Here is a 24661-nt window from a genome sequence, read left to right as displayed (position 1 = left end):
TGTGTCGACAGAAGGAAGTGAGCACACAGCACGCCCGCTGTTGGATTGGTTGCTATTTCTCCCGTCCCACAGGGCCCGACCTGGCCCGGGGTGGGGGTGGGGGGCTCTGGGGACAGGACATGCAGGGGGGGTGGGCGGGGCAGAATTTTCCTGTGTTTTATCCATTTGCAACTTGGTCACCAATAGAGAGAAATGGGACTCTGAGGGCTAACAGGAGAGGGTGGCCTGGCTCTGGGCCCCCAGCCAGGCCCCAGGAGTCCTGTCCCCTCTGGGGAAGAGAGGCAAAGAGCTCTAGAAACCAACGGAGAAACAGAAGGGGCAGGGACTCATGTCAGCAAACACGGCTACGTCACGTGACACGCCAGCGACACGGAAACACACGCCAACGCACATGGCTGCACAGCGGGCACAGGGTGGGTGGGGGAGAAGGGAGCCAGGGCCACCCATCTTGTCCTCTGTGGGGCAGGCTGGGGGGAGGCAGGGTGAATGCATAGAACACATCATGTACACACGCTCAAGGCGTGGCAAGAGCGTGCATCAACCCACAGGCACATGGGATGGACACGCAGTGTGCTTCGTGAGAGGGAGGGCTAAGAAGAAAGGGGGAGGAGAAGCAGCAAGCCCTGGCTAGGCCTGGGACCACCCATGGGGCACGCATGGGCCTGATGATTGTGGGTGCATGGAGGGTGGGCAGCACACACTTGTCTGAGAACATGCAAAAGACACCAGCCCCCAGACAGCACTCCAGGACACACAGACACTGCAGCCAACAAGCAAACACACTGTGTGATGTGTGTGACTTGTAGAAGCCGGGGCATAGCAGACCCTTGGGGACCCTCTGGTCCAACTGAGGCCCAGAGATGGGCAGCTATGGGCCTAATAGCACTCAAAGAGTCAGTAGCATCACTCCAGCCATGTCTCCACCCTTCTTGTGGCCCCAAGGTTGTGGAAATTCTGGAAACACTTGGGCTGAAAGGGTGTCCTGGCTGGGCAGCAGGAAGGAAAAAGGAGGGAGTTGCTGGGGCCTGCTCTGATGTCCCCAAAGAAGCCTGAGATGGGAGCAGGAGGGTTGCAGTCAGACACGGGGCGAACTTCCTGTCCTGCAGAAGGGCATTCTGGGAATGTACAGGCAGGCTCCCCTCCTCAGGACAGCCCACCTTGGGGGTTACATGTATTGGCCACATACAGGCAGGGCCCAAACAGCCAGGTGGGGAAGGGGCTGGCTATCTGAGCTGGGGTGGGAGTGGGGAGGGGTGTTGTGTTCTGGAAGGTCACACCTGCATTTTCTCACACACATACACACACTCTGGAAGGTCATGTCTCTCACACATGCTTTACATGAAGTGGACCCTGGAAATGATCTGCACACACCCTTGAGTCCTTCACCCTGTGCACATGTGCCCCCAAGCCCAGGGCAGGGCACATTCCTGCACCTGTGCGTTCCATCCTGTAAGTGTGGGTCCATGTTCCTGGGCCACGGAGTGGGGGGGCTTCTGACACTGTCCTCCCTCGTGTACTTCTCACCTGCCTCCAAATGCACAAACCACCCATGCGTTTGTTGTCCACACAACAAGGGAGGAGCTAGCCCTTTCCTCACCGTCAGAAACCCAGGCCTGTGTCCCACCTTCAGAGTCACCCTGATGGGGGAACAGCTATTGCCAACATTTCAGCAGAAGTATCAGGGGATGGGTCCTGGGACTTAGCGCATCCTGAGTGGCCACTGCCACACTGGCCGTTCCAGTACGTCTGAAATAAACAGTTCCCCAAACTCAAGGGTCCCTGAGGCAGTGGGGACAAACATTGGCCTCTCCCAGCTCTGAGGTCAGTGTGTGGGAGGCAGGCATGCTCTCATTGTTAATTTGTCTGGGGTGGCCCTCGACATTTGCCTCATCAGTAACATTTCCTACCAATAGCCCTTTCAGGAGGCATTCGTGTGCAAATGGGTGCAGGCCTGTAGGGGCACCATGCCCATGTTAGCATGCACGCGTGCTCCAGTGTGTATGTGTGTGCCTGAGTGTGGCCACCTGCACATGCCCTCCTCAGTCATGGCATGTGTCAGCAGACTGAGGTGTGCCAAACCTTCACGGGTGCAGGCCTATCCTCTGGCAGAGACAGAGAAAGATAAGCATCTGGGCATGTGTGCACAGGGGCTCTGAGACTTTGCAGGCAGGAAGCTCCAGTTGTACAATGTTGACGTAGCAGTGTGTAGCCATACCAGATACTGGTCAGTGGCTCGGGGAAGTGGGAGGTAAGTAAATCTGCATAAACAAACCTGGATGGGGCACACGTCTTTAAAGATAAACGTGTGTGTGTATAACACACAGGGGCAGAAACACTATGTAGAAAGCCTCCATACACACACATGCACACACACACACCCATATTCTAGACAGCATAGAAATACAGATTTCTGTGCCCACCCAAAACAGGTGTCCAGTGCACGATATGGAGAGCTCTGTCTGAGGAGAAGACCTGCCAACACTTCATGTACATCCTTGAGACACACACACACACACACACGTGTCCCTCTCATCACCTGCTGGGGGAAGTGCACATGTATACACAGGCCAAGCTAGGTTATTTACACACATATGCTTCCACTCACCTTGGCTGAACTCCACAGGCTGACAACACACACACACACACACACACACACACACACACACACACACTCCCCAGGACATGTGTCAGCCCCTGGGGTGACTAAGCCAGAAGGGTGCTCTGTATCATGCTTGGGTGTCTGCCATGGCCTATGTGTATTTGGGTCTCCCTGGATCCTCTGGGAAAGTGAATGTGAGTGTCTGTACCCACGCAACCCACCCCATTTATAGCAGACACAGGGGAGGGGTGTCAGTGGAGGAAGTGATGTTGCACTGGATGGAAACACTCAAACACAAAATTCCACGCACACAAATTGTGTGTCCACAGATCTGTGGCCACACACACACACACACACACACACACACACACACCTATTCACAGAAGACAGAGTGGGGCTTGGTGGGCTGCTCTGTTGTACCTGATCATAGTCTACACAACAACCCAAGAGAAGGGGGGAAGCTCAGACAGCACAGACTCGAGGTGGGGGGTAAGAAGAGTGATTTGGTGATTCTACACACATCTACACACATACACACACACGCTGGGGTGTCCACACGTCTCGAGCATGTGCCAGCGGCATGCATGTTGGTGTGCATGTGGAATCACACCTGCTGCTATCTACGTGCGGGGGGCAGGGGTGGTCCGTGGCAGGGTGAGGTCCAGGGACTCCAGGGTCTAATGGGGGTGAAGGGGGGCTGCCTGGGTCTGTCTTGGGGGTGAGCCTGGAGCAGGGGATGGAAAGGGCTGGTGGGGGTATTGCTCCTGATGTGGTAGGGGAGGGGTCTGGGAGAGATAGGGGTGGGGGGCCTACAAGCCCAGCGTCCCCCCAATGGATGACGCCAAGACCACCCCCAGCACCACACAGCAAATGATGATCATGATTTTCTTCTGCAGGCAGGAAGGGCGATAGGGAAGAAGGAAGAGAAAGAGAAACAGACAGTTAAAGAGAGACAGACAGACAGATGGGGAAAAGGGAAGGGAAAGGGTGTGAGGAAAAAGAAGAGGGGAGAGAAAACAGAAAAAGTAAGAGGTCAGAGCCAGAGACAAGGCCTTGCACATACTTCCTTGCTCACCTCAACCCGGCCTGGGCCCAGCACCCCCGGCTCGGCTGGCCCACCCACTCCCTAGGCTCCCTGCCCCGGCTTACCCTCCGGGCCTTGCTCTGATATTTCACAGCTTTCTTGGTGTCGGACACAGCTCGCTCCACATAGTCCACGGAATGTTCCACGTTGTACTCAATGCGGTCAATCATCTCACCCTGCAGACCAGATGTGCATACGGAGGGGTAGGGGCTGGGCTGGAAGAGGGGACCCCAGGGACCTGGAGGAGGCTCCACAGTGGTGTGGCAGAGGCAGTACCTGGCTTTCCACGAGCATGGCCATGTCCACAAACATGTCATGCAGCTCGCGGATGCTGGTTTCCAGTTTGATGATCTCGTTGTGTCTCGTCTCGATCTCGTTCAGCGCCTGCTTCGTCATCTGGGAGTCCATTTTGATCTAGGGCGATGGCGGTGAGGTCGAGGGGGGGAAGCTGCAGACCACCCTTCACTCCCATAAGAGCTCGGACTCTGCGGCCAGAGCATCTGGGTTCAAATCTGGCTTTTATTTACTAGTTGTGAGCGTGGGCAAATTATTTAACCTCTCTGGGTCTGAGTTCTTCCACCTAGAACAGGTGGAGAATAACGGTGCCCACATCACATGGTGGTTGTGCAGACTAAGTGAGTTAATATGCGTGCACTAATCAGAACAGTACTTGGCACACAGTAAGCACTAAAAAGAAGTTTGTTAAATTACAAGAAATAAAAATTGCCCTGTGCCCACCACCGCACCCCAGGGCTTTCTCTATCACACACCAGGGAAGCCCAGGGAAGAGAGACGGGGGTGCAGGAGACCCCCAGCATTGGGGGCCCCATCTAGTCAAAGGCAGACAGGGGAATGGAAGAGGGCACAGCAGAGAGAGCAGAAGCAGAGGAGGAGGCCCAGATGAGAAGGCAGTGTGCCCACAAGTTCCCTGGCGCCCCCACAACATGAGGTCGGGGAGAAATAATAAGGAAACACACTGAGGCCTCAAGAGTCAGGGGGAGAGACTCCAACCCACAATCAGGTCCGCCTCCTCCCCACAAATGCCTTCCCAAACCATTCGCTTTTCAGACCACATCAAGCCACTCCTCCGGAACTCCCCACTACCCACAGGCAATACTCCTTTACCTTAGCAGTCAAGGCCCAGTCTCCCCTTCCACCCTCATCACCTCCATATCCTATAAGGGCCAAAATCATCCACTGGCTGTTTGGGAAGTGGTCCACTCTCCCAGTCGTTGTTCAATCTGTTCCCTTTGTCTAGTGTGTCCTTCGCCCATCTCCCCATGTCCAAATAAATGCCCCTCGTCTCTTAAGGCACAGCTCAATCCTACTCTCCCCAGGAAACCCTTCCTGACCCCAGTAATTAACGACCACCTTACTGCCTGTCTGCATGCTGCACAGCCTTCAGGCACGGTACCGGCCACCCTGTATTGTAATGATGGGTTTCCATTGCAATGATGGTGGGTTAACTGGCAGGGATTAGCTCTGTCCCCTTAGACTCTCTCACAAGGCTTCCCTCCATTCTCAGACAGACAGTCCGGCAGAGCTGTTTGGGGGGTTCCAGGCTAACTGGCCCTCAATCAATTTGCTCACAGCTAGTTTAACAAAGATCAGTTATCTAAATAACAATTTGCTGAAAACTGCTCTGCTCGACAGTCACTGAACATCCTTTAATCCTGGTCCAGAAAGCTTAACCAGAGCCATTCCGCCACTAGAAGCAGAGAGAGAGACAGACCTGGGCGGGCCGGGGCAAAAGTCAACAAAGAGAAAGAAGAACTGATGTTGGGGGAAGCCCATCGACTCACACGTGAAACGCCCAGGGCAGGCAGTGTGCAAAAGTTCAGCAAAACTAAAACTGCTTTTTAAAAAAATCTTCAAAATGAAGGCAAATTAGTCATTCGGTGAAATGACCTGCTTCAGTAGGGAGCTGTGTATCTTAGAACTGAGGAGTACTGACTCTGACTGAGACTGTGGATTTAAATCCTGGCTCTGAGGCCTCGGGCAAGTTATTCAACCTCTCTGGGTCAGATTCCCTCATCTGTGAAATGCAGCTCCCTCAGAGGGTTGTGGTGAGGATTAATGAGTTAGCAGGTAAATGTAAATATGTAAAGTGCTTAGAACAGTGCCTGGCAAACTACCGTTTGCCCTTTTGATGGGGGTGCCTTCCCGTTCTACCCCCGTGGAATTCCCCAGTTCCAGGTTCAGGCTTCCTACTGCTTGTTATTCCAGGGTGGATTTAGGACTCTGACTTCAACCCAAGCTTAGCAAGAGAGAAGCAAACGCTTCCTAAAAACAGACCCCACCCCCACCCGGGGCTCACATCATCGGTGAAGATGGCCAACTTTCCGCTCTCCAGCATATCTTCCAGTTCTTCATTGGTCGTGGTCCTTCCGGCTGTAGGGGGAAAGGACTGCCTGCTCAGGGACTGGGACAGCCTGGGGGCCTGAGGTGGTGGGATGGGGCAGGGACCCGGGAGCCCACGGTTCCAACCCAGCCTCAGGCCAGGCGCCCCCTCCAAGGAGAGGAAGGACCCTGGAAGGGGGCTTGGGTAGGCCTGGGTAGTTGGGGGTGGAGGGCGGGGGCACACGCACTGATCTCCAGCTGCCGCTGGATCCGGTCCTTGCAGCGGTCCCGGTACTTGGACTGGGTCGCGTTATATTCGGTCATTACTTCCACGAACTTCCGAGAGAGCGTGGAGTGCTGGGATGGGGGTACAGACATATAATGGGCCGGAGGCGGGGGTCGGGGTGGGGGGGGGGCGGCAGGCAGAGGAGGGACGGAGTAGGGAGGAGGGGCTGAGTTAGCCAGCGGTCCCTTCTTCAGGTCGCGCCGCGATTCCAACCCCTCACAAGTGCACACCTGCTATCCCTCGATCTCTCTACCCACACCCAAACCAGCTGCGGCCGGCGTTAGCGCACTGGAACGCGGCCCGGTTCGGCCCACCGCTATAGCCCCACCCCACTCCAGACTACTCCTTGGGCACCCCCCCGCTGTGCTTTGCTCTGGCCCGCCCACCCCACCCAGCCGAGCTCCCGCCGGGCCTCCTCCCCTGCCCGGTCCCATCCCCGCCGCTTCCTACCTGGGTCTTGCGGATGCGCAGGTCCGCAGAGGAACGGTTCAGCCCCTCCTCCTGTTCAATGCTCTGCTCGATCGCTGCGGGAGAGAGGGGCATTGACTGGGCGGGAGATCCGGGGCATGTGGGGCGGGGGATCGGGAGGTAAGAAGGGTCGACACTCCGAGGCAGGCCCCAGGCCTGTGAAGAGATGTCACACCCATGGCGAGGGCCATGTGGCACCCAGTAAAGGATCCAGAGTAAGGAGGCAGCAGGGCGGCGAATAAAAGGACAGACGTTTGAGGGGTTCCGAAAGGCAGGTAGAAGGGGAGATTGAGGGTCAGTTGATCACCAGACAGAAGGGGCTATTTGTTCTGGCGGAAGGATGGGTCTTAGAGAATCCCACAGCTGTAAATCCTGCCCTACCGCACGAGGGGGTGCGAGCCCAGTCCACTGGAGGGTCTCCTGTGTGCGGGGAACTCCACTTCCCACAGCCTCTGGAAAGGGACAGGAACCCACCCTGGGATTTTTCTGGTGGAAGGAAGGAACTTTCAGGTGAGTCAGGTTCTAGTGGCTGCCCTTTCCTTGGAAAATTCTAGGGTGAGTGGATGGTTGCTTCAACAGAGAAAAGTGCTCTCCCCCTGCCTTGCAAGGTGATCCCCGTCCCAGGAATCCCCATTTCTAAAGGATGTTCTGGAAAAATGCACCGATTAACTGGGATTCCTGCCTCTGGACCAGGCACTCCTGACACTCATCATTCAGATTTTCTAAAAGAGAGCTCGCAGTAAGATCTACAGTGCTTGGAAAATGCAGCAGGCATGAATCACCAGGCCCTCTCAGACCTGGAAGGGCCTCCAGGCCATTCCTGAGAACATCGCTTCTCTGTTCTGCTGGCAGCCGGGGAGGTATAGGGCTGGATGGCACCCCAACGCTTCCCTGCCAGCAATGGCAAGCACAGTGACTGAGTGACAGCTCTGGCCCAGCTGCTGTGGGAAAAGCACAGGAACACACATCCAGGGATATCAGAATCTCTGGCCCAGACTGGGACCCTACTGTCAGACTTGGGGCTGGGGCCAAGCCCTGGAGGGAGGGGTTCTTTACAGGGTCTTACTGACTTCTTACAAGAGCCCTGGGAGTTCAGCAATATCAGCCAACGTTCCAGGCTAGAAAGTGAGGTTCAAATGGGTAAAACAACTCACTCAAGGTGACACACAAAGCCTGAGCTTGTGCCACCACATAGAAGATGGAGAAGAAGAGAATCTTCCCTCTTTTCCTGGAGGTCTCGAAGGTCAGCTTCTCTAAGCCACAGCCGCGTTCCCTAGTTTCTGTCTTGGTCTATTCCTGAACCCCTAAAACGTGGAGCCCTCCTCATGGTCTTATAGGGAGTGTTAAGGTCAGAGCTTGATGGGCCCAAAGAAATTGTTGAGCCCAGGGATTTTTAAACTGTGTTCCACGGAATCCTGTTTCTGAGAAGGAATTTCAGGGACTGTTGCCAAGAGTGAAGGGGAGGCCAGGCAGGTAGGTCCCTGGGCCTCCCAACCCTAGATCAGCCTCATTTTTTTCTCTCTGTGTTTTATATATTAGAGTTCTTTGTAAGATTTCATTTGGGGAAAAAAAAAAGATTTTGCTACAAAAAAAATTTTTTAAGCCAGCTTTGAAGTTGCTTCAGTTTTTCTTACTGTACTGAGGAGGAAGCTGAGGGTAAGGTACTTGTCCAGAATGAGTTGATGATGGAGACTGGACTCCCTCAGCCTGGATTTGCACTTAATGTGCTCCCAGTTGAGGTCATTTTCCTTTCCAGCACACTCTCCTGTGTGCAAAAGGCTTGTTTTTACAGATCAGCATTGGAGGCTCACACATGCCCTCCCATCAAGTCCAGGAGGGCACAGAGTCCCCATCCTTGTCTCCCTGGACCAAGGTCAGTGCACTCAGGGCTGACAGGGGTCCTTTTCCCCAAAGCCCAACAATGTGCCTCGCACAGAGTAGGTGCTGGGCAAATGTTTTCTGACGCTGAATTACCATGAGCAAATTAGCATCATGGTAACACTGCTATTCCCCTGGCACCAGCAGACAAGGAGGTTCCCAATGCACAATGCTTTAGGGGAAGGTGGTTATTACCAGCACCCAAGTCCTTAAATTAGAGTGAATACATGAGCATTTGGCAAGTCCCTTCTGAAAGTGTGCCAGCACCTGATGTCAGCCACACAGTCCAATCTGTCCTGAGCTGAGGATACCAAATCAGAAGCTTTTGCTGAGCCCACCTACTGGGCGCTCAGCACTACGCCAAGCACCTGTTCTGGAGAAATGAGGCCTTAATGAAACTAAAGCCACTTGGAAGACTATATTTTTCTGGTGGATCTTTATGCTGATAAAACCAGCAGAACTCAAATGCAATGTGGACAGAAAGCCTCTTCTCCCTCATTTCCCTGTCATGTGTCTTTCTCCAAAGAATCTGGAACAGCGCTGGCCCCATGGCCAAGTGGTTGGGCTATCGCGCTCCGCTTCAGTGGCCCAGGGTTTCACCGGTCCGAATCCTGGGCGTGGACATGGCACCACTCATCGGGCCATGCTGAGGCAGCATCCCACATGCCACAACTAGAAGGACCCACAACTAAAAATACACAACTATGTACCAGGGGCTTTGGGAGAAAAAGGAAAAATAAAATCTTTAAAAAAAAAACAAAAACAAAGAATCTGGAGCAAGGAAGGCAATCTGGAGCTTTGCCCTTTCTCATTGTTTAGGAATCTGGCTCCTGGAAGTCTGTCGACTTTCCTCATAGAAAGACCTGTCTGCTCCAACGGAGGGCAGAATTCTTAGTCGGGGGATTGCATTCCTTACCTTTCAACTTGGACCGAACCTTGTTGGCCGTCTTCTTGATGTCTGCAGTGAGGTCCTCCAGCTCCTGTTTGGTTTCTGAGGGGAGGGCCAGGGAGGGTGAGAAGTCTGGATGGGACCCTAGACCCCTCCTCCCAACCAAGCCCAGTCATCCAACAGCAGCACTCACTTTCATCTGGGTTGGGGGCAGCCAGGATGGCACTATGCTGTTTTTTTACTTGCTCCACATCCTCCGACAGCTTCTCAATGCAACCCCGGATCTCTTCCACCTGGGGCAGCAAATCGACTATACCCAGCCAAGTCATTGGCCAGACAAGGGATCCAGGGGGCTCAGTTAGGGTTCAGGGCAATGGGCCAGACTCAGAAGGACTGGTAAAAGGTCAAGGGGGTGTGGGAGTAGAGAGTGGAGAGACAGGGAAAAGGAAGTTATTGGCTCGGGGCCAGGTTTGGGGTCTGGGGCACTGGAAGCTCAGTTACCTGTTCAAAGAACTCATCCATAAAGTGGTCCCGATCCACATGGACCACCTCCTCCTCATCATCACTGTCTTTCGCCTGAGAAGAAAAGAAAGGTGGAGTACATGAGCAGTCCCTAGCCGGGTCCCGAGGCTCCCAGCTCTAGGCTCAGAGCAGGGGTCTTGGGAGGGGTCATATGCAGGGGGGACAGCAAGGGCACCAGGTCATCAGAAGGAACACTGGAATCTTGTGGAACAGGTTCCTGGAGGCGAGGTAGCTGATAGGCCAAAGGAAACCTTGGAGGGAATTAGCAAAAGGAACCCTTTCAGGGCGTGGAAGTGGTCCTGTGAGTGCAGTCACTTTGGAGGTTGGTGGCGCTCAGGACAGCTGCTGTTAACCAACCATATGGAAGTATTTCAATACTGTAACAACCAGCTAAATGTCAGCCTTGCAGTAATTGGCTCTGAGCTCCGAGGAGGGGTCTGGAAGGAAGTCGCAAGAGCCTGACCCTCTCCAACCCCCCACCCCACCCCCAGCCGCTCCTGTCCAGGCCTCACTTTGCTCCCCTTCTCTTCCCCTCCAGCCTACACACAACCAGCCATGTCCCCTCTGCAAGGTCAGTTCACTGCCAGCAGTGGGCCACAGGCGCCAAGTTGAGCAAGCACTGTCAGGCCCAGCGAGGGCTGGAGGAGAGACACAGGCAGCACCCCGACCTCCCTGGGTCTTCCTCCTCCTGCCTGCTCTTACCCCCCTCAGTGGCTCTGCCCCTCGCTGACTATGCTTGGTGTATTCACTTGCTTTCATCCAGCCTCTTCCAACTTCACACCCACCCACTCTCACTTGCTTGGATTTCCCAGTTGCAACCTGCAGCTGCTCAGCCCTCCATCTCCAGGGCTCAGAGACACAAAGGGATTCACCCACCCACACCGCCACCACCACCGCCAAGAGACCAGCGTTACAGACAGAAGGGCTGACACACAAGGCACACAGAAATGGGCCCGCTGACACCCACACAGAGATATGCTGACATGCTGACATTCACCCGCACACAGACCCACAGCAAAGCTGCACACTGACACGTGTGGACACCTAGACATTCACCTGCACCCCCAGGACATCTGGGAGGGCCCTCTGGGCCTGTTCTCCCAGGTTCTCTGAGCCTCAGGTCTGCACACTCATTCAGAGCTGGGAAAGAGGAGGGGGAGCAGGGAGGGCTCCCCAATGCCACACACTCCTCACCCAAGACTCTTCTCTGTTTGGGACTGAAGTCTGAGGGCAAAAGCTGAGCCCATCGAGCTTAATTACATCCGGAGCCCTAATCAGCCCCAATGGAAATTTAAACAGAGCTCACCCTGACTTCCAGACAAAGCCTAGCCAAAACTCAAAATCTAACTACCAGAGCCTGAAGGAAATCAAGATACGATCCCAACAGCATCTACCTGGGGTGTAGCCAGGTGGGATCTAAAGAAAGGAGCTCATACCGAACCTCGACAGGGTCTGCAGATTGCAGCCTGAACCTGACATAAACCAGACAGACTCAGACTGAACTAGACTCAGCGCAGACACATTCCAGACAGCTCAGATCGAACCTAGACAAAGCCAGATGGGACCTAGCTGCAATCTAGACAGGCGAGGGAACTCGGAGTCAGCAGCGCCCCGGCAGCTCCAGGAGGAGCCCTCCAGCCAGATGCTCTCGAAGCCGCCCCAGCTTCCTGCCCAGATGGAACTCCAGGGGTTCTCCCCACAGACACTGGGCCCCACGCCGCGTCAGAAAATGTGTTCAGCACTTCCATTTAATTTCCAGATAATCCCAGAGATCCACCTGGAAAGGGAGGCTCCTCTGTCTCTGCACACAGCTGCCCCTAGAAGGGGTGGCACCAGGTGGGGACTGGGGACCCTAATAAGACTTCTGGCTTCTCAAGCCTCCACCTGACCTGACCTCCACCCCAACTGACCTTGGCCCTGAGAGGCTCTGGGATGCTCAGCTCATCTGTGAGGACCCACCGGCCTTCCATGATGCTCTGTCCTCAAAAAGCTAACTACCCCATGAGGTTTCCTTCCCTTTGAGCCAAAAGCCACTCCTCTGCCCCTTCTCTGCCTTCAAGCACTCAACCCTCAGCCCAGGTGACCGGGAACTTTCCTGTTCTCTGTCTCTTTCCCTTCCCCATGCTGACTTTAGACTTCCTAAAGTCTAATTTCTCACTCTCCTGTTGTTCCCAGAGCCAGTTCCCTTAGATTCTGCCCTGGGGCATCCCTGGCTGCCTGTTTACATGTTGGTGAAAGAGGAAGGTAGAGGGCCCAAGTATGACTTATTTGGTATAATAATTACAGAGAGCTCAGAGCTAATAATCCTCTGCGGTTTACAAACACTTTTACATCTCTAATCCCTTTGGATCCTCACCGTCATAGCCCTGTGAGAAAGGCTGAGCAAATAGCATTGTCCCTCGTTTCACAGATGAGGGGACAGGAGGTCAGAGGGGGGAAAAGGACAGTGACTTGCCCAAGGACACCCAGGCTGAAGGGACTGGGAAATCATAGACATATAAGACATGCCTCCCCCCATAACCCCTTCGAAGGCTTGAGACCAAGCCACCTCCTTCAGGGGACTCTGCCCCCAGCTATCTTCCCTCTTGGGTCAGCCCCTGCTAAGGCCCAATCTGGGGAAAGCCCTGAAAACCTAGCAAAATATTAGCATTTGATAGCACCTTTTCCATAGGTCTTACATTCTTCTTATCTCATTTAATCTTTATTAAAACTCTGTAAGGAGCATTGGCCAACATAATTATACTTATGGCAAACATTTCCATAGCATTTGATAATGTGCTGGGCACTGTTCTATGCACTCTGCATATATTTACCCATTTAATTCTTATAATACCCCCCAAGGTGGATATTATTATAGCTCCCTTTTATAGATGGGGAAATGGAGGCACAGAGAGGCTGAAGAACTTGCCAGGTCAATAACTAGAAGGCTACATGAACCTCAGCCTCTGCATGTGCTGAATGGTAATAATGTCTACCCCAAATGGTAGGCAGGAGGAGGCAATGAGACCAGGCAGGAAAATGCCTAATCCTGCCAGAGAATAACTGCTTGGTGAGGGGTGGCTATTACCCCCTACCCCTCCCATGTTACAGATGAGAAAACAGGCTCAGAGAGGTTGCCTGACCTGTCCAAGGCTTCACAGCAAATAAGGCCGAGGTGGGACCTGAACTGTCCGGTGCTAAATCCCAGGTTCTTTCTTCTTCATCCCTCTATTCCTACCTGGCCCCAAAGAGTCGCTCTGCTGTGTCCTCAGTACTGCTGAACTCCTGTGGCCAGGACAGAAAACCAGTAAGAGGTGCCTGGCTGCAGGAAGAGCCCAGAGAGGAAGCCAGGCATGCTAGCCTCCACTTGACTTGCTGTGTGACCCCAGACAAATCTCAGCCCCTCTCTGGGCCCCCGTTCCTCTGTGAAATGGGTGGGCTGATGCATGTGCTCACCAAGGGCCCTCCCTGCTCTGAGGTGTGTGCGTTTAATAATGAGCACAGCTTCCATTTCTGGAAGAAGTTGGCCAGCCTACAAGAAAGCAGGGTGTGGGCAAATAAGACTATCCAGGAAAAGATGACCAATTGTGCCCAGATCCACTTTATGGACAATTCAAGCCTCGGTCTCCTCATGTGCAAATGAAGAAGATAAGAATTATATCCATCTAACACATATGTACTGATTACCGTTGAGTGGGGCCCTGTGACAAGTGCTTTGCATTTCTCCTTTAATCTTTACAACCACTCCATGAAGTAGATACTACTCTTGTTGCCATTTGACCAATGAAGAAACTGAGGTATAGACAGATCAAGCAACTTGCCCAAGATTACACAGCTGATGGGGTGCTGACAGAGTGGTGCCTGGATTTGATCCAGGCTCTCTGCCCTTACTGCTCACCAACTCCTCAAGTGCCTGAGAGAATTAAATGAGAGAGTGCAGAGAGCCTGGGTGCCTTCTGGAAACCACCTTGGGAATAGGGGGCATAAGATCCAAGCCTCTAGCTTCAGTCCTTCCCCATTAGAGACCCAAGGGCCCTGGTGTGTGTGTGTCAGTCAGGGGAGACAACATAGACAGATGCGTAGACGGAAGGAGGACAGGGACAACGTGAGCCAGCAAGTCGGTGACCAAAGAGACAGATGGTGAGTTGGTGACTAAAACACAGGTGGAAAGAGACTGGAATTGGGTGACAGAAAAGTCATAGAGTGTGTGTGTAAACACACATGTGTGCCCATGCACACATGCACGTGCTCACACATGCTTCCCCGGAGTGCAAGCATCATTTGATCTAGAGGCAGCAGCCTCTCTCCACTGTGCCCTCCCCCACTTCTGTCCATCTGTCTCCCTGACCTGGGCCTCTCTCCCTCCCACCGTGCAGCCTAGCCCTCCCCCCCAACCTCTCTCCTCTGCCTTCCCCACCCACTCCCTTCCTTGTGCCCCCTCTGCCCCACTGAGTCATTCACTCATCTAACAAATATGTGTGATCTGTGCCAAGTTCTCTTCCAGGTACTGCTGAGAATACAGTGGGGAACAAGAGAGGAAGAGGGCCCTGCCTCCAAGGAGCTGACATTCCAGTGGAGGGGGACAGATGATGAAAGATGAACATGACAATTTCAGATTGTGCTCAGCAGCAGGAGGGAGATAACCAGGAGAGGTGACATAGAGAAACGTGCCTCAGGGCAGCTTTACACAGGATGGTCACGGAGGGCCTTTGGGGGGGGGGGGTGACATTTGAGCTAAGTCCTGAAGGAGTCAACTGTGCCACAGTCAAGGAAGAGGGAAGAGCAAGTGCAAAGGCCCTCAAGCAGCGGGGACTTTGGTGTATCTGAATGGCAGAAACAAGCCCAGTCCGCAGTAGGGGACACCAGTGCACAGCCCAGTGTTCTCTTGGTCCTTGCCACTCTCTCGCACACTGGGCCACTCTTTCCTTCTGTGATTTCAGGCCTGCTTTCTAAAGCGCCGACCATGCCTGTCCCACACCCAGTGCTCAATCCCTGCCTCAGGGCACATGACTGGTCTTATTGCAGCCCCCATTCCCACGAGACCTCAGATTCAAGCCTCTCTCACGGGAGGCCATACCTTCTCCCATTGCCCAGTCTCCCCAGTGCCCCTGTCTCCTGCCTCCCACTCCACAGCCACCTCCCAGGCTGCAGCCCACATGTCCCCTTGTGCCTTCTCTCTCCCACCGACTTTCCTCTCTACCTCACTTGCTCGCCCTCCTCTCTCCCGGAGCCCCATCCCTGGCCCCAGGCCTCGGACCCTGGGACACCAATCCAGCTGACTGACTCCCCACTGCAGCCTCCACTCCAGCCCAGCGCCTCCCAGTTCCCAACCAAAGGTGCTTGGTGATCTGGAGACAGAAAACTCTGGTTCGATCCTGGCTCTGCCATTAACAGCTATGTGACCTTGGGCAAGTCAGGGTTACCTCTCTGGCCCTCAGTTTTCTCCAAGATAAATTAGGGGTCACATCCTGCCCATCTCAGGAGGCTAATGTGAGGTTCAAGAGAAACAAACAAGTCAGCTGTGGAATAACACACACTCAGAGAGCACTGCTGTGCCCAGGCCCCTCTAGGCACTTTGCATATTAATAATTTCAATCCTTAGGACAACCCTGCAAAGCAGGTACTATTATTATTCCCAAGTGACACATGAAGAAACTGAGGACCAGAGAGGTTAAGCAACTTACCCAAGGTCACATAGGAAGTAGCAAAGCTGGGATTTGAACCCAGACAGTCTGACTCCCCAGTCTGTGCCCTCAGCTACGATGTGATAAACAGATCTGAGAACCCCTCGGAAACTCTAAGGTACTGCTGGAAAGACAATCAGGCCCTCTGGGCTCACATCCCTTCCCACCACTGCTCCCAGATCCCTCTCTGCATCTCAGAAACCCCTTACCTCAGCCTCCTACATCCTGCCCAGTCTCTCCTGCCTCCCAGCCTCCTCGTTCTCAACTCTGGCAGGGAGACCCTTGTACTCCTCACATCTGGCATCTTCTTTCCGCCCCACCCGCCCCCACCCGAACTCCAGTTTCCCTGAGCTGTGACTAACACCAGAGCCAGCAGCACTCAGCCCCTCACCCTCCACACCACCTCCCACCTCCCCCACCTGGCTGCCCCCACAGCCCCAGCAGACAGCACTGCTCGCCTCTGGGCAGGGCCCCCCGACCCACTCAGATGAGGACTCCTATCCTCTGCCTCCCCCTCCATCCCTGTCTTAGCCTTTCCCTCCCTCTCTCTTTAATTGTACCACAATTCCACCACAGCCTCACTCCAACTCACTTTGCATTTCTCTGGCTTTTGGAGTCATGGAATAATCTTGGCAGCAGGGGATCTGGATTCAAATCTGGACTCCTCACTTGCTAGCTGTGTGACCTTGGGCAAGTTATTTAACCACTCTGGGCCTCAGTTTCTTCAACTATAAAGTGAGGTAGTTTCTCAGTCTACCTACCTTACCAGGAGGTTGGTGAGAGTCTGATGAGATTACGGATGGCAACCTGCTTTGAAAACTGCATCAGGAGAGAAGGGGAGTTTAGAGCATGATGCTGGAGCCAGCCTGCGTGGCTGCCTTTTACCAGCTGTGTGACTCCAGTCAAGCTAACCTCTCTGGGCCTCAGTTTCCTTATCTATAAAATGGGATAATACTAGTATCAGCCTTGAAGGGTTGCTTGATGAGGATCAAAATGAGTTAAAGCATATAAAACACTTAGAAGAGTGTCTGGCACAGGAGTGTTGGTTATTTTTATTATTGTCATTTTCCTGATGCCTGAGCATAAATTCAGGAAAAGTTTAATAAGGAAACAAACCTTCAGAATTCCCTCCCTCAACCACCAGTTCCTCCTTCCTTCCCACTTGCCAACCCATCTCTCCCCAGACACAACAGTCACTCGCCTCGACTCCCTTCCTCTTGTGTTGTCTAACCTCGCTCCCATCCCCAAATCCAGAAGCTCTCTGAAGGCAGAGCGTTTACCCCCCGTGTTGAGACTTCTGTTTCAAAGGCCAACAAAGCAGAGACACATGTCAACTTGGCAGACGGGAAACCCCGATTCCAGTCTGATCCTCCGACCCACTTGCTTGGTGACCTTGGGCAAGTTCCTTCCATTTCCAAACCTCAGTTTCCTCATCTGTCAAATGGAGTAATAATCCTGGGAGTAACAAGCAACAAGCTCCTGGCAAAGACCCAGTGTGTCAGGATACACAGGCTAGGGCTAGGACTTTATTAACATAACACCACAGGCCATGAGCACACAGCAGGCTGTCAGCGCTGCCTCCTTGGGCCCCAGGTCATTTCTCCAAATCCCCGAGCATCCTCCTCACCTCAGAAACCCTTCTCATCAAGCCCCCACTCCACAGCCCCTCCAAATGGCAGCCCTCCTCCCCGGTCACCCAAACACAACTAAGTGCCTGGCCAGATTCCTAGATCCAGGCCTCTTCAGGCCTGCAGACCCGGGGCCCGCATGAGCTGCTCCTGACTGTTTAGGAAGCCCCATATACCCCCAGCAGAGCACAGTCCATGTCATACAACCCAATTCCAAGGCCCTGTGTGTAGAACTTCGTGCCCCTCTCCTCTGCATCCCCATCTCTCACCTCTGGGGTCACCCCATGTCAGGCCCTGGCCCTCTGGCTGTCTTCTGAGGCCACTCCTTTCCTCTTTGCCTCTGAGAGGTGCCCCCTCCCCATGGGGAACAACCCATGAGAGTGCACACACACACGCTTCATTCACTGCCCAGTGTTGGCATCTCAGTCCCAACCTGTGTCCTTCTTCCTAGCACCCCTCAAATCTGGGTCCCACCAGACTCAGCCTGGCCCAGTAACCGGCCCCATCCTTCTAATTTGGCAAATCTGCCCAGGGCATGACACTACCTTCCAATTCTCTCCTGACATTTACTCTCTCCTATCCCCAGATCAGACCTCAGGGCCCTCGGTAGAATGTGAGGTGTCCAAGGCCCCAGAGACTTCTCCTGCCCTCTTGTGTCTTAATGGCCTCCAACCCCTTCCAGCCACTGTCCCCAAAATGCAGGTTCATTGGGGGCATCAGGTGCCTCCAGATATTGGGGTGCCCCTGCCACCAACCTCCAGTCTCATCATTTCCCCCCACATCCCAGCACCTCCCCCATTCCACCCCCACGCGCTCCTCAAATATTGGGGTCCCGCCCCCCCATTTTCCCCACCCCCAAGCTCACACTCCGCAGCTCCTGAGTCCGATCCTTCATCCTGCGACGGCTCCTCCTCCTCCTCCTCGTCCTCCTGCTTCTGCTGCTGCTCCCTGCCTCCTGCCTCGATGCTGGAGGCCGGGGTCTGGGGGCGCCGAGGGGACACCGGAGCCGCTAGGGGTGGCCCGCGGGCGGGGGCGGAGCCAGGGGCGGCAGGCCAAGGGCCGGGCAGGGACAGGGGCCTGGGCCGGGCTCAGCTCTGCCGGGGCTGCGGTGGCGATGCGGCTGCGGCACAGGCTTGGATGGAGGGATGCGGGAGCCGAAGCGCGGGGGAGGGGGGCGGAGGGAGGTAAGGAGGAAGGGAGGGAGGGGGGAACCGGGAGGGGGCGGGGAGCAGGGGACATGCGCAGCGCCCGGGGTTGGGGGTGCCTGGGGGTTGTAGTCCCGGGAAGGGGGACTCAGGGGGAGGGGGACTCAGGGGGAGGGAGACTGGAGAGGCCTAGAAGCGGGTGGGGAAGGGCAGGGCCAGAGAAGCAGGGAGAGATGCAGAGAGAGACAGAGATGCGGCGGGAGGCCCGAGTTGCTGTGGTGGGGTGGGGGTGGACCGGCAGAAAAAGGATAAGGGAATAAATTAAAAGAATAACCTGGGGAGAGGTGCTGTGAATCCCTTTACACCAGGAGACATAGATAGATTTTGTTTTGTGTCTGAGTATCCGTGTGAGCCCGTGCACGACCACCTCCGGATGTGTTTGTGAGTGCCTGCAGGAGGCTCTGTGGACCCTAGAAATAAGCAAGACTGACCCTCTAGGTGGCTTTTGGGATACACCCAAGCCTAGCTGAGGAGGACAAGGGGCTTGTGTTTTGGCACAGCCTTCCCCACTCTAAGTTTGAGAGTCCCTGGGCAGTGGTGGGTCTCAGAGCTCTGCTTTTCTACCTCCAGAGACAGAGTGCTCACTACCCCACCTGAGACCTCCTGGCTTATCTTTAGATGGCTCTGACTGTTAAGAACGAAATTCATCCTTCTTGAGAGGGGAATGCTGGTACTCCTGAGGGTCAGGTACCCTGCATCACTCTCCTTAATGCCCACCTCTCCTCTCCCCATCTCCATGTTTTAACATCACATCAACTCCTCCACCCCTGCAATGGGGCTTTGGCCTCGACAGGCCTTGAACCTGCTTTTGCCAAGTACCCTGCAACCTCCTTAATGCCAAATCCATCCACCAGTCAGTAGGCCTTATCCTCCATGATCTTTCAGCCTGATCTGACCCTGATGCCCTTTTTCTTCTTGAAACCCTCTTCTCTTTGGCTCCCCACCTGCCCCTTACCTCCTGTCCCTCCCCACCCCCAACCTCTAGATGTTGTTTCCCAGCCTCTTTCTAGACTCCTCCTTTCTCCAACAACCCCTCAACATCAGGGTTCCCTGGGCCCCATCCCAGGTTCTCTTCTTTACCCTCTCCCCTCCCCAGATTCAGCTGCACCTCATGCCTACAACACCCACATCTCTACCTGCAAGCCAGATCCTGCTCCTCAAAGGCACCACCTGCCATATGCCTGAGCACTGAGCTGGGCACCAAGAATACAGAGACAAAAGACGCCATCAGAGATGTGAGTAGATCCATAACTAGAGTGAGCGAGGCCAGGGCTTTGATGTTGGAACTTCTAAGACTGTGGTGGCCTTGCCTTCCCCCAAGGTGCTCCTTCCTGTGTTCACCATCAGAGATAGCATCTCCATCCCCCTAGTCACTCAAAGCAGGCACAAAGCTGTCCTTGGCTCTCTCTCTCATCATAATAATGCTACCAAGTTCGGAGCATCTACCATGTCCCGGGTGCTATGCTGAGTAGCTCCCATAATCCTCCCAACCTCATAGCAGCTACTGCTGTTATCCCAAGTGTCCAGATCTGGAAACTGAGGCTTAGAATGGTTACGTAACAGATCCAAGTTCACAGATTATTAAAGGGCAGAGCAGGCACTCTTGCTTGCATCTTTTGATTGTAAAACCAGTGTTATAGCTCCTCCCTCAACTGCCAAATCCAGAGCTGTCTCCTGGTCCACTCCATCCCCACCACCTCGGGTCAGTCTAGGCCCTCATCAGCTTTCACCTGGACCATTAGAACAGCCTCCTCTCTGGTGTTCCCACCTCCAGCCCCTTTCTCCCCAGCTGCTAATGTGATTGTCCCCCAAACAAAGGTGACAATATCAACCCCCTGCACCAACAACTCCGGGATGACACGCAGTAGCCAAATCCCACCACCATCACCTCATCTATCCCACACTTCCCTCCCTGTGCCGTGGACCCCAGGCCTTAACCACACCAAGGAATCGTGGACCCAAACACCTCGCACTCTTTCGCTGTGCAGTTTCCTCTGCCCAGTACCCTGGTTAGCCCTTTCTTTGATGGTCAGGTTTCTCATCCCTCAAGGCCCAGTTCAAGCCTCTGCCAGCAGTCTAGGCAGACAGGCTCACAAGTTGTGGGCTGAGTCTGCTCCTGCACTGGACCAGCCTGGGCTTGACTCATGTCTGCTTCTCCCCAGCAACCAACAAAAGGTCAGGCACAAAGTAGATGGTCACAAAAAATCTGAATGAATAAATGAGTGGATGGATGGCAGAGTCCCTCACACCTTTACTCAGGAATAAAGAAAAGAAAAGTTCCATGGAGGCAGGGATTTTTGTTTGTTTTGTTCATTACTGGTTCACCAGTGGCACCATGGCTCCTGGCATATAGTGGGTGCTCAAGAAATACTCGTTAAATGAATGAATGAGTGAAAGGCACACAACTCGAATCTGGCTGCAGCTCTGAAGGTGGACACTGGCACAAATGATGGGATAACAATGGTGATTCCTCTCATTGTTTAGGGATTTTGAGCTCATCACATCAACGATCACTGAAAGTCAATCCCATAACCCTGTGAGGTGGTCACCTGGACTGTGCACCAGCCTCCTGTGCTGTCTCCCTGCCTCAGTGGCCTTTCTGAAGCATCAATATAACCAGGCCAGCCTCTGCCCAGAAAACCTCCCAGGCTCCCCAATGCTCATGAGATAAAGCCCAGACTTCCTGACCCAACTTCCCACTTGAGTGTATACCACCACCCCTCCTGTACCCTGATTCCAGTCTCAAGCTATTTCCTGCACGGTCCCACCTCTGTGCCTTTCCTCATGTTGTTCCTGAGCCCTAGGACACCCTTCCCTCTCACATCTCTAAGCCCAACTCCTACTCTTCCTTCAAAGTTTAGTTTAGCTGCTGGAGTCTTTCTTGACCCTCCTGAAGCTGGAGGGAAAGGCTGTCAAATATATAGATGACCAGGCCTCTTCCCTGGAAATTCTGATTCAGTAGATCTGGGTTGGGGCCCAGGAATCTGGGTTTTTAGCAGTTACCTCTGGCAATTCCTATTTTCAGTCAAGCCTGGGAACCACAGTTTATCAGGTAGGCAAGGCTAAGCTTAGGTTATGCTACATAACAAACACCCCCCAAATCTCAGTGACTTACTGCAACAAAGGTTTATTTCTGCAGTGGGTTTGTGCTACTTCCAAGAGCACCGGTCCCTCAAAGAAGACTCAGTACTTCAGGTGGATACATTTAGACATAGCTTATCAACCTGCTGGGCTCTGAGTGCCTCATGTTCAAGGACCCCCTCTGATTAACCTCCACCTCCCCCATGGTACCTGCCGCAGGACCTGTCACAATTGCTGTTTTAGGAACAAAAGAATTAACACCGATTTGACCTCTTCATCCATTAACCAGTGAGTATTTCTTGAGGCCTTACTCTTTGGGCCAGGACTATGCTCTGGTGCCAGAGACACAGTGGCAAGCAAAACAAACATCAGCCTGTCCCCATGGAGCCAGTTACCTAACTTGTCTAAGGCCAGGTTCCAAATCTATAAAATGGGCTATAATACTCATCCCTCAGGCCCACTGTGAGGATTTAATGAGAAAATAAGCATGGAAGCCACTTGTAACGTGGAAACCTCTACTGAAGCAGATGTGAAAGAGCACTGTTATCCTAGCGTGCACCCCTTCCTGTCCTCCTTCCCTGAGATCATTTTCAGGCTTTCTTCATTAGGCCCCCAGAATTTGGTCAGGCATCCTTCTCCTCACTATTTCCACCGCCTGTTCAAATCATCATGAACCTGTAAAGTGAATATAATGTTAATAACATTAAAGATTTTATTTTTTTTCCTTTTTCTCCCCAAAGCCCCCCGGTACATAGTTGTGTATTCTTACTTGTGGGTCTTTCTAGTTGTAGCACGTGGGATGCCGCCTCATCATGGCTTGATGAGCGGTGCCGTGTCTGCGCCCAGGATCCAAACTGGCAAAACCCTGGGCTGGTGCAGCAGAGCACACAAACTTAACCACTTGGCCATGGGGCCAGCCCCAGTAACATTAATAATAATAACGATAGCAATAAATGATTCTTATGTAGTGCTTATCATGCGTCAAGTTCTGTTCTAACTGTTTTATGTATATTCATTCATTTAATTTTCATAACAACCATCTGAAGTTACTGCTATTATTATCTCTGTTTACAGATGAGGAAACTGAAGCACAGAGTTAAAATAACTTACTCAAAGCAGGAGCTGAGATCCAATCCAGGCAGAAATCCTGGACTATTGAAACATTCTCAGCTGGTATCTGCCTCCCTGGGGGCTCACCCCAGCTCTTCTCTTCACCCAAACCAGAGTGAATGTCATGCAGCAGAGACTGGATCATGGTGCTGACTTTGTAGATACATTTTGGGAGGACTGATGTCATTACAATATTGAGTCTTCCTATCCATTTACATGGTATATCTATCCATTAGCTTAGGACTTTAAAGTCTTTCGATAAAATTTTTATCTCATAAAGGAGATAAATTAACATATTTTTAGAAGATTTACTTAGGCCTTATATACTTCTGTAAACAGTGATTTTACATTTCCTAATAGTTTGTTGCTATGATTTATAATGGCAATTTATTTTAAGGTATTTCTCTTATTCCACCAAACTTGCCTCCACATACAGCCAGAGCCAGAGACCCAGCTGTCATCTAGGACCCTGCTACTCCCTCACCATTCCTTCCAATCTGCAACCTTGTCTGATAGCTTCTGTCTCTTGAGTGGATGTTTTATCCCCACCAGCTCTCAGTGTAGGCCTCAGTGTAGGCCATGTTATTTTTGGCCTGCGGTGATTCCTAACTGATTTCCCAATCAACCTTCACATAGTCAGGGCTACTACCAACCCTTACTGCACCCTTGTGCGAAGAGAAAAGGTATCCCTTCCTCATGGCACTCTACCTCCATCCAGCAGATAACTTGTAATAAATATTCAAATATGTGATGTCCACAATGTGGTTGGTGGCCCTCTCGTGTGGTGCCTTGTGTACCGCTCACCAGCACAGCCATCTGTGGTGAGGGTTTGATCACAGCATTCTGTTATGGGCTGAATGTCTACATCCTCCCCCAGTTCATATGTTGAAGGCCTAACCCCCAACGTAACAGCATCAAGAGGTAGGTCCTTGGGAGGTAATCATGTTTAGATGAGGTGCTAAGGGTAGAGCCACTCATGGGATTAGTGCCCTTACAAGAAAAGGAAGAGACTCCAGAGCCTCCTCTCTCTGCCATGTGAGGACACAGCAAGAAGGCCGCCTCTGCAAGCCAGGAAGAGAGCCCTCACCAATAACTGAATCTGCTGGCACCTTGCTGTGGGACTTCCCAGCCTTCAGAACTGTGAGAAATAAATATCTCTTGTTTCAGCCCCCAGTCTATGGTATTTTGTTAACAGCAGCCCGAGTTGACTAAGGCAGATTTCTTTGCTTTAAAAATACCCCTTTACCATTCTTTCTTTGATATAATTACTTAAAATAGGTAATAGTTTCACATGGTTCAAAAGTCTAAGTAATATAAAAGGTTTACAGTGAAAATTCTTACTCTAACAATTGTACTCACCTTGTTTTCATAAACCACCCATATGGAAGTACTTTTATTAGTTTATGTGACTTATTAGTTATGTGACTTTCCAGGATTTCTTTATGAGGATACAGACACACACTCTTTTTCTTATACAACAGTAGCATGATACACTCATTCTATACCTTGATATTTAACTAACAATATATTTTGAAGCACTTTCATATTTATGCATAATGAGCATCTTCTTCTTTTTTTTTTTTTTAGTGAGGAAGATTTGCCCTGAGCTGACATTTGTGTCGATCCTCCTCTATTTTTTGTATGTGGGATGCCTCTACAGCATGGCTGATGAGCACAGTAGGTCTGCACCTACTCTGGGCTGCAAACCTGGGCGGCCGAAGCAGAGCAGTGCACAGAACTTTAACCCCTCGGCCACGGGGCTGGCCCCCTCATTCTTTTTGACAGCTGCATACCTGCTACTGGACAAGTTTCTAATCCATTGCAAACTTTACCCAATGAATAACATTGATGTATGTGTCATTTCACACGCATAGATATGATGAATAAAAATCCTATTTCTCCACCCTT

General features: G+C 52.6%; 1 protein-coding gene and 1 long non-coding RNA gene across 3 annotated transcripts; one reads left to right on the top strand and one right to left on the bottom strand.

Moving 5' to 3' along the window:
* Window positions 1–33: 33 nt before the first annotated feature.
* STX1B (syntaxin 1B) lies at window positions 34–18787 on the bottom strand. Of its 2 annotated transcripts, none has more exons than XM_023655611.2 (10): window positions 18223–18787; window positions 10046–10120; window positions 9738–9837; window positions 9572–9646; window positions 6760–6833; window positions 6272–6380; window positions 6001–6074; window positions 3960–4097; window positions 3749–3859; window positions 34–3489 (listed from the first exon to the last, which is right to left on the bottom strand). In XM_023655611.2, exons 1-10 carry the CDS (start codon window positions 18250–18252, stop codon window positions 3409–3411), a joined length of 867 nt encoding a protein of 288 aa, XP_023511379.1. In that variant the 5' UTR covers window positions 18253–18787; the 3' UTR covers window positions 34–3408. The 2 variants fall into 2 exon arrangements, with proteins under 2 accessions (XP_023511379.1, XP_070087996.1); XM_070231895.1 differs by lacking the exon at window positions 18223–18787 and adding an exon at window positions 16491–16543.
* Window positions 18386–24661, top strand: LOC106781541 (uncharacterized). Its single transcript, XR_001378176.3, has 5 exons — window positions 18386–18541; window positions 19133–19249; window positions 19659–19797; window positions 22718–23893; window positions 24341–24661. It is a non-coding gene; the product is annotated as an uncharacterized lncRNA (long non-coding RNA).

The sequence above is a fragment of the Equus caballus genome, chromosome 13 (genome assembly GCF_041296265.1).
Source record: "Equus caballus isolate H_3958 breed thoroughbred chromosome 13, TB-T2T, whole genome shotgun sequence".
Classification (NCBI taxonomy): domain Eukaryota; kingdom Metazoa; phylum Chordata; class Mammalia; order Perissodactyla; family Equidae; genus Equus; species Equus caballus.
Note: the sequence above shows the minus strand (reverse complement) of the source record. Positions and strands in the feature narration are given on the sequence as shown.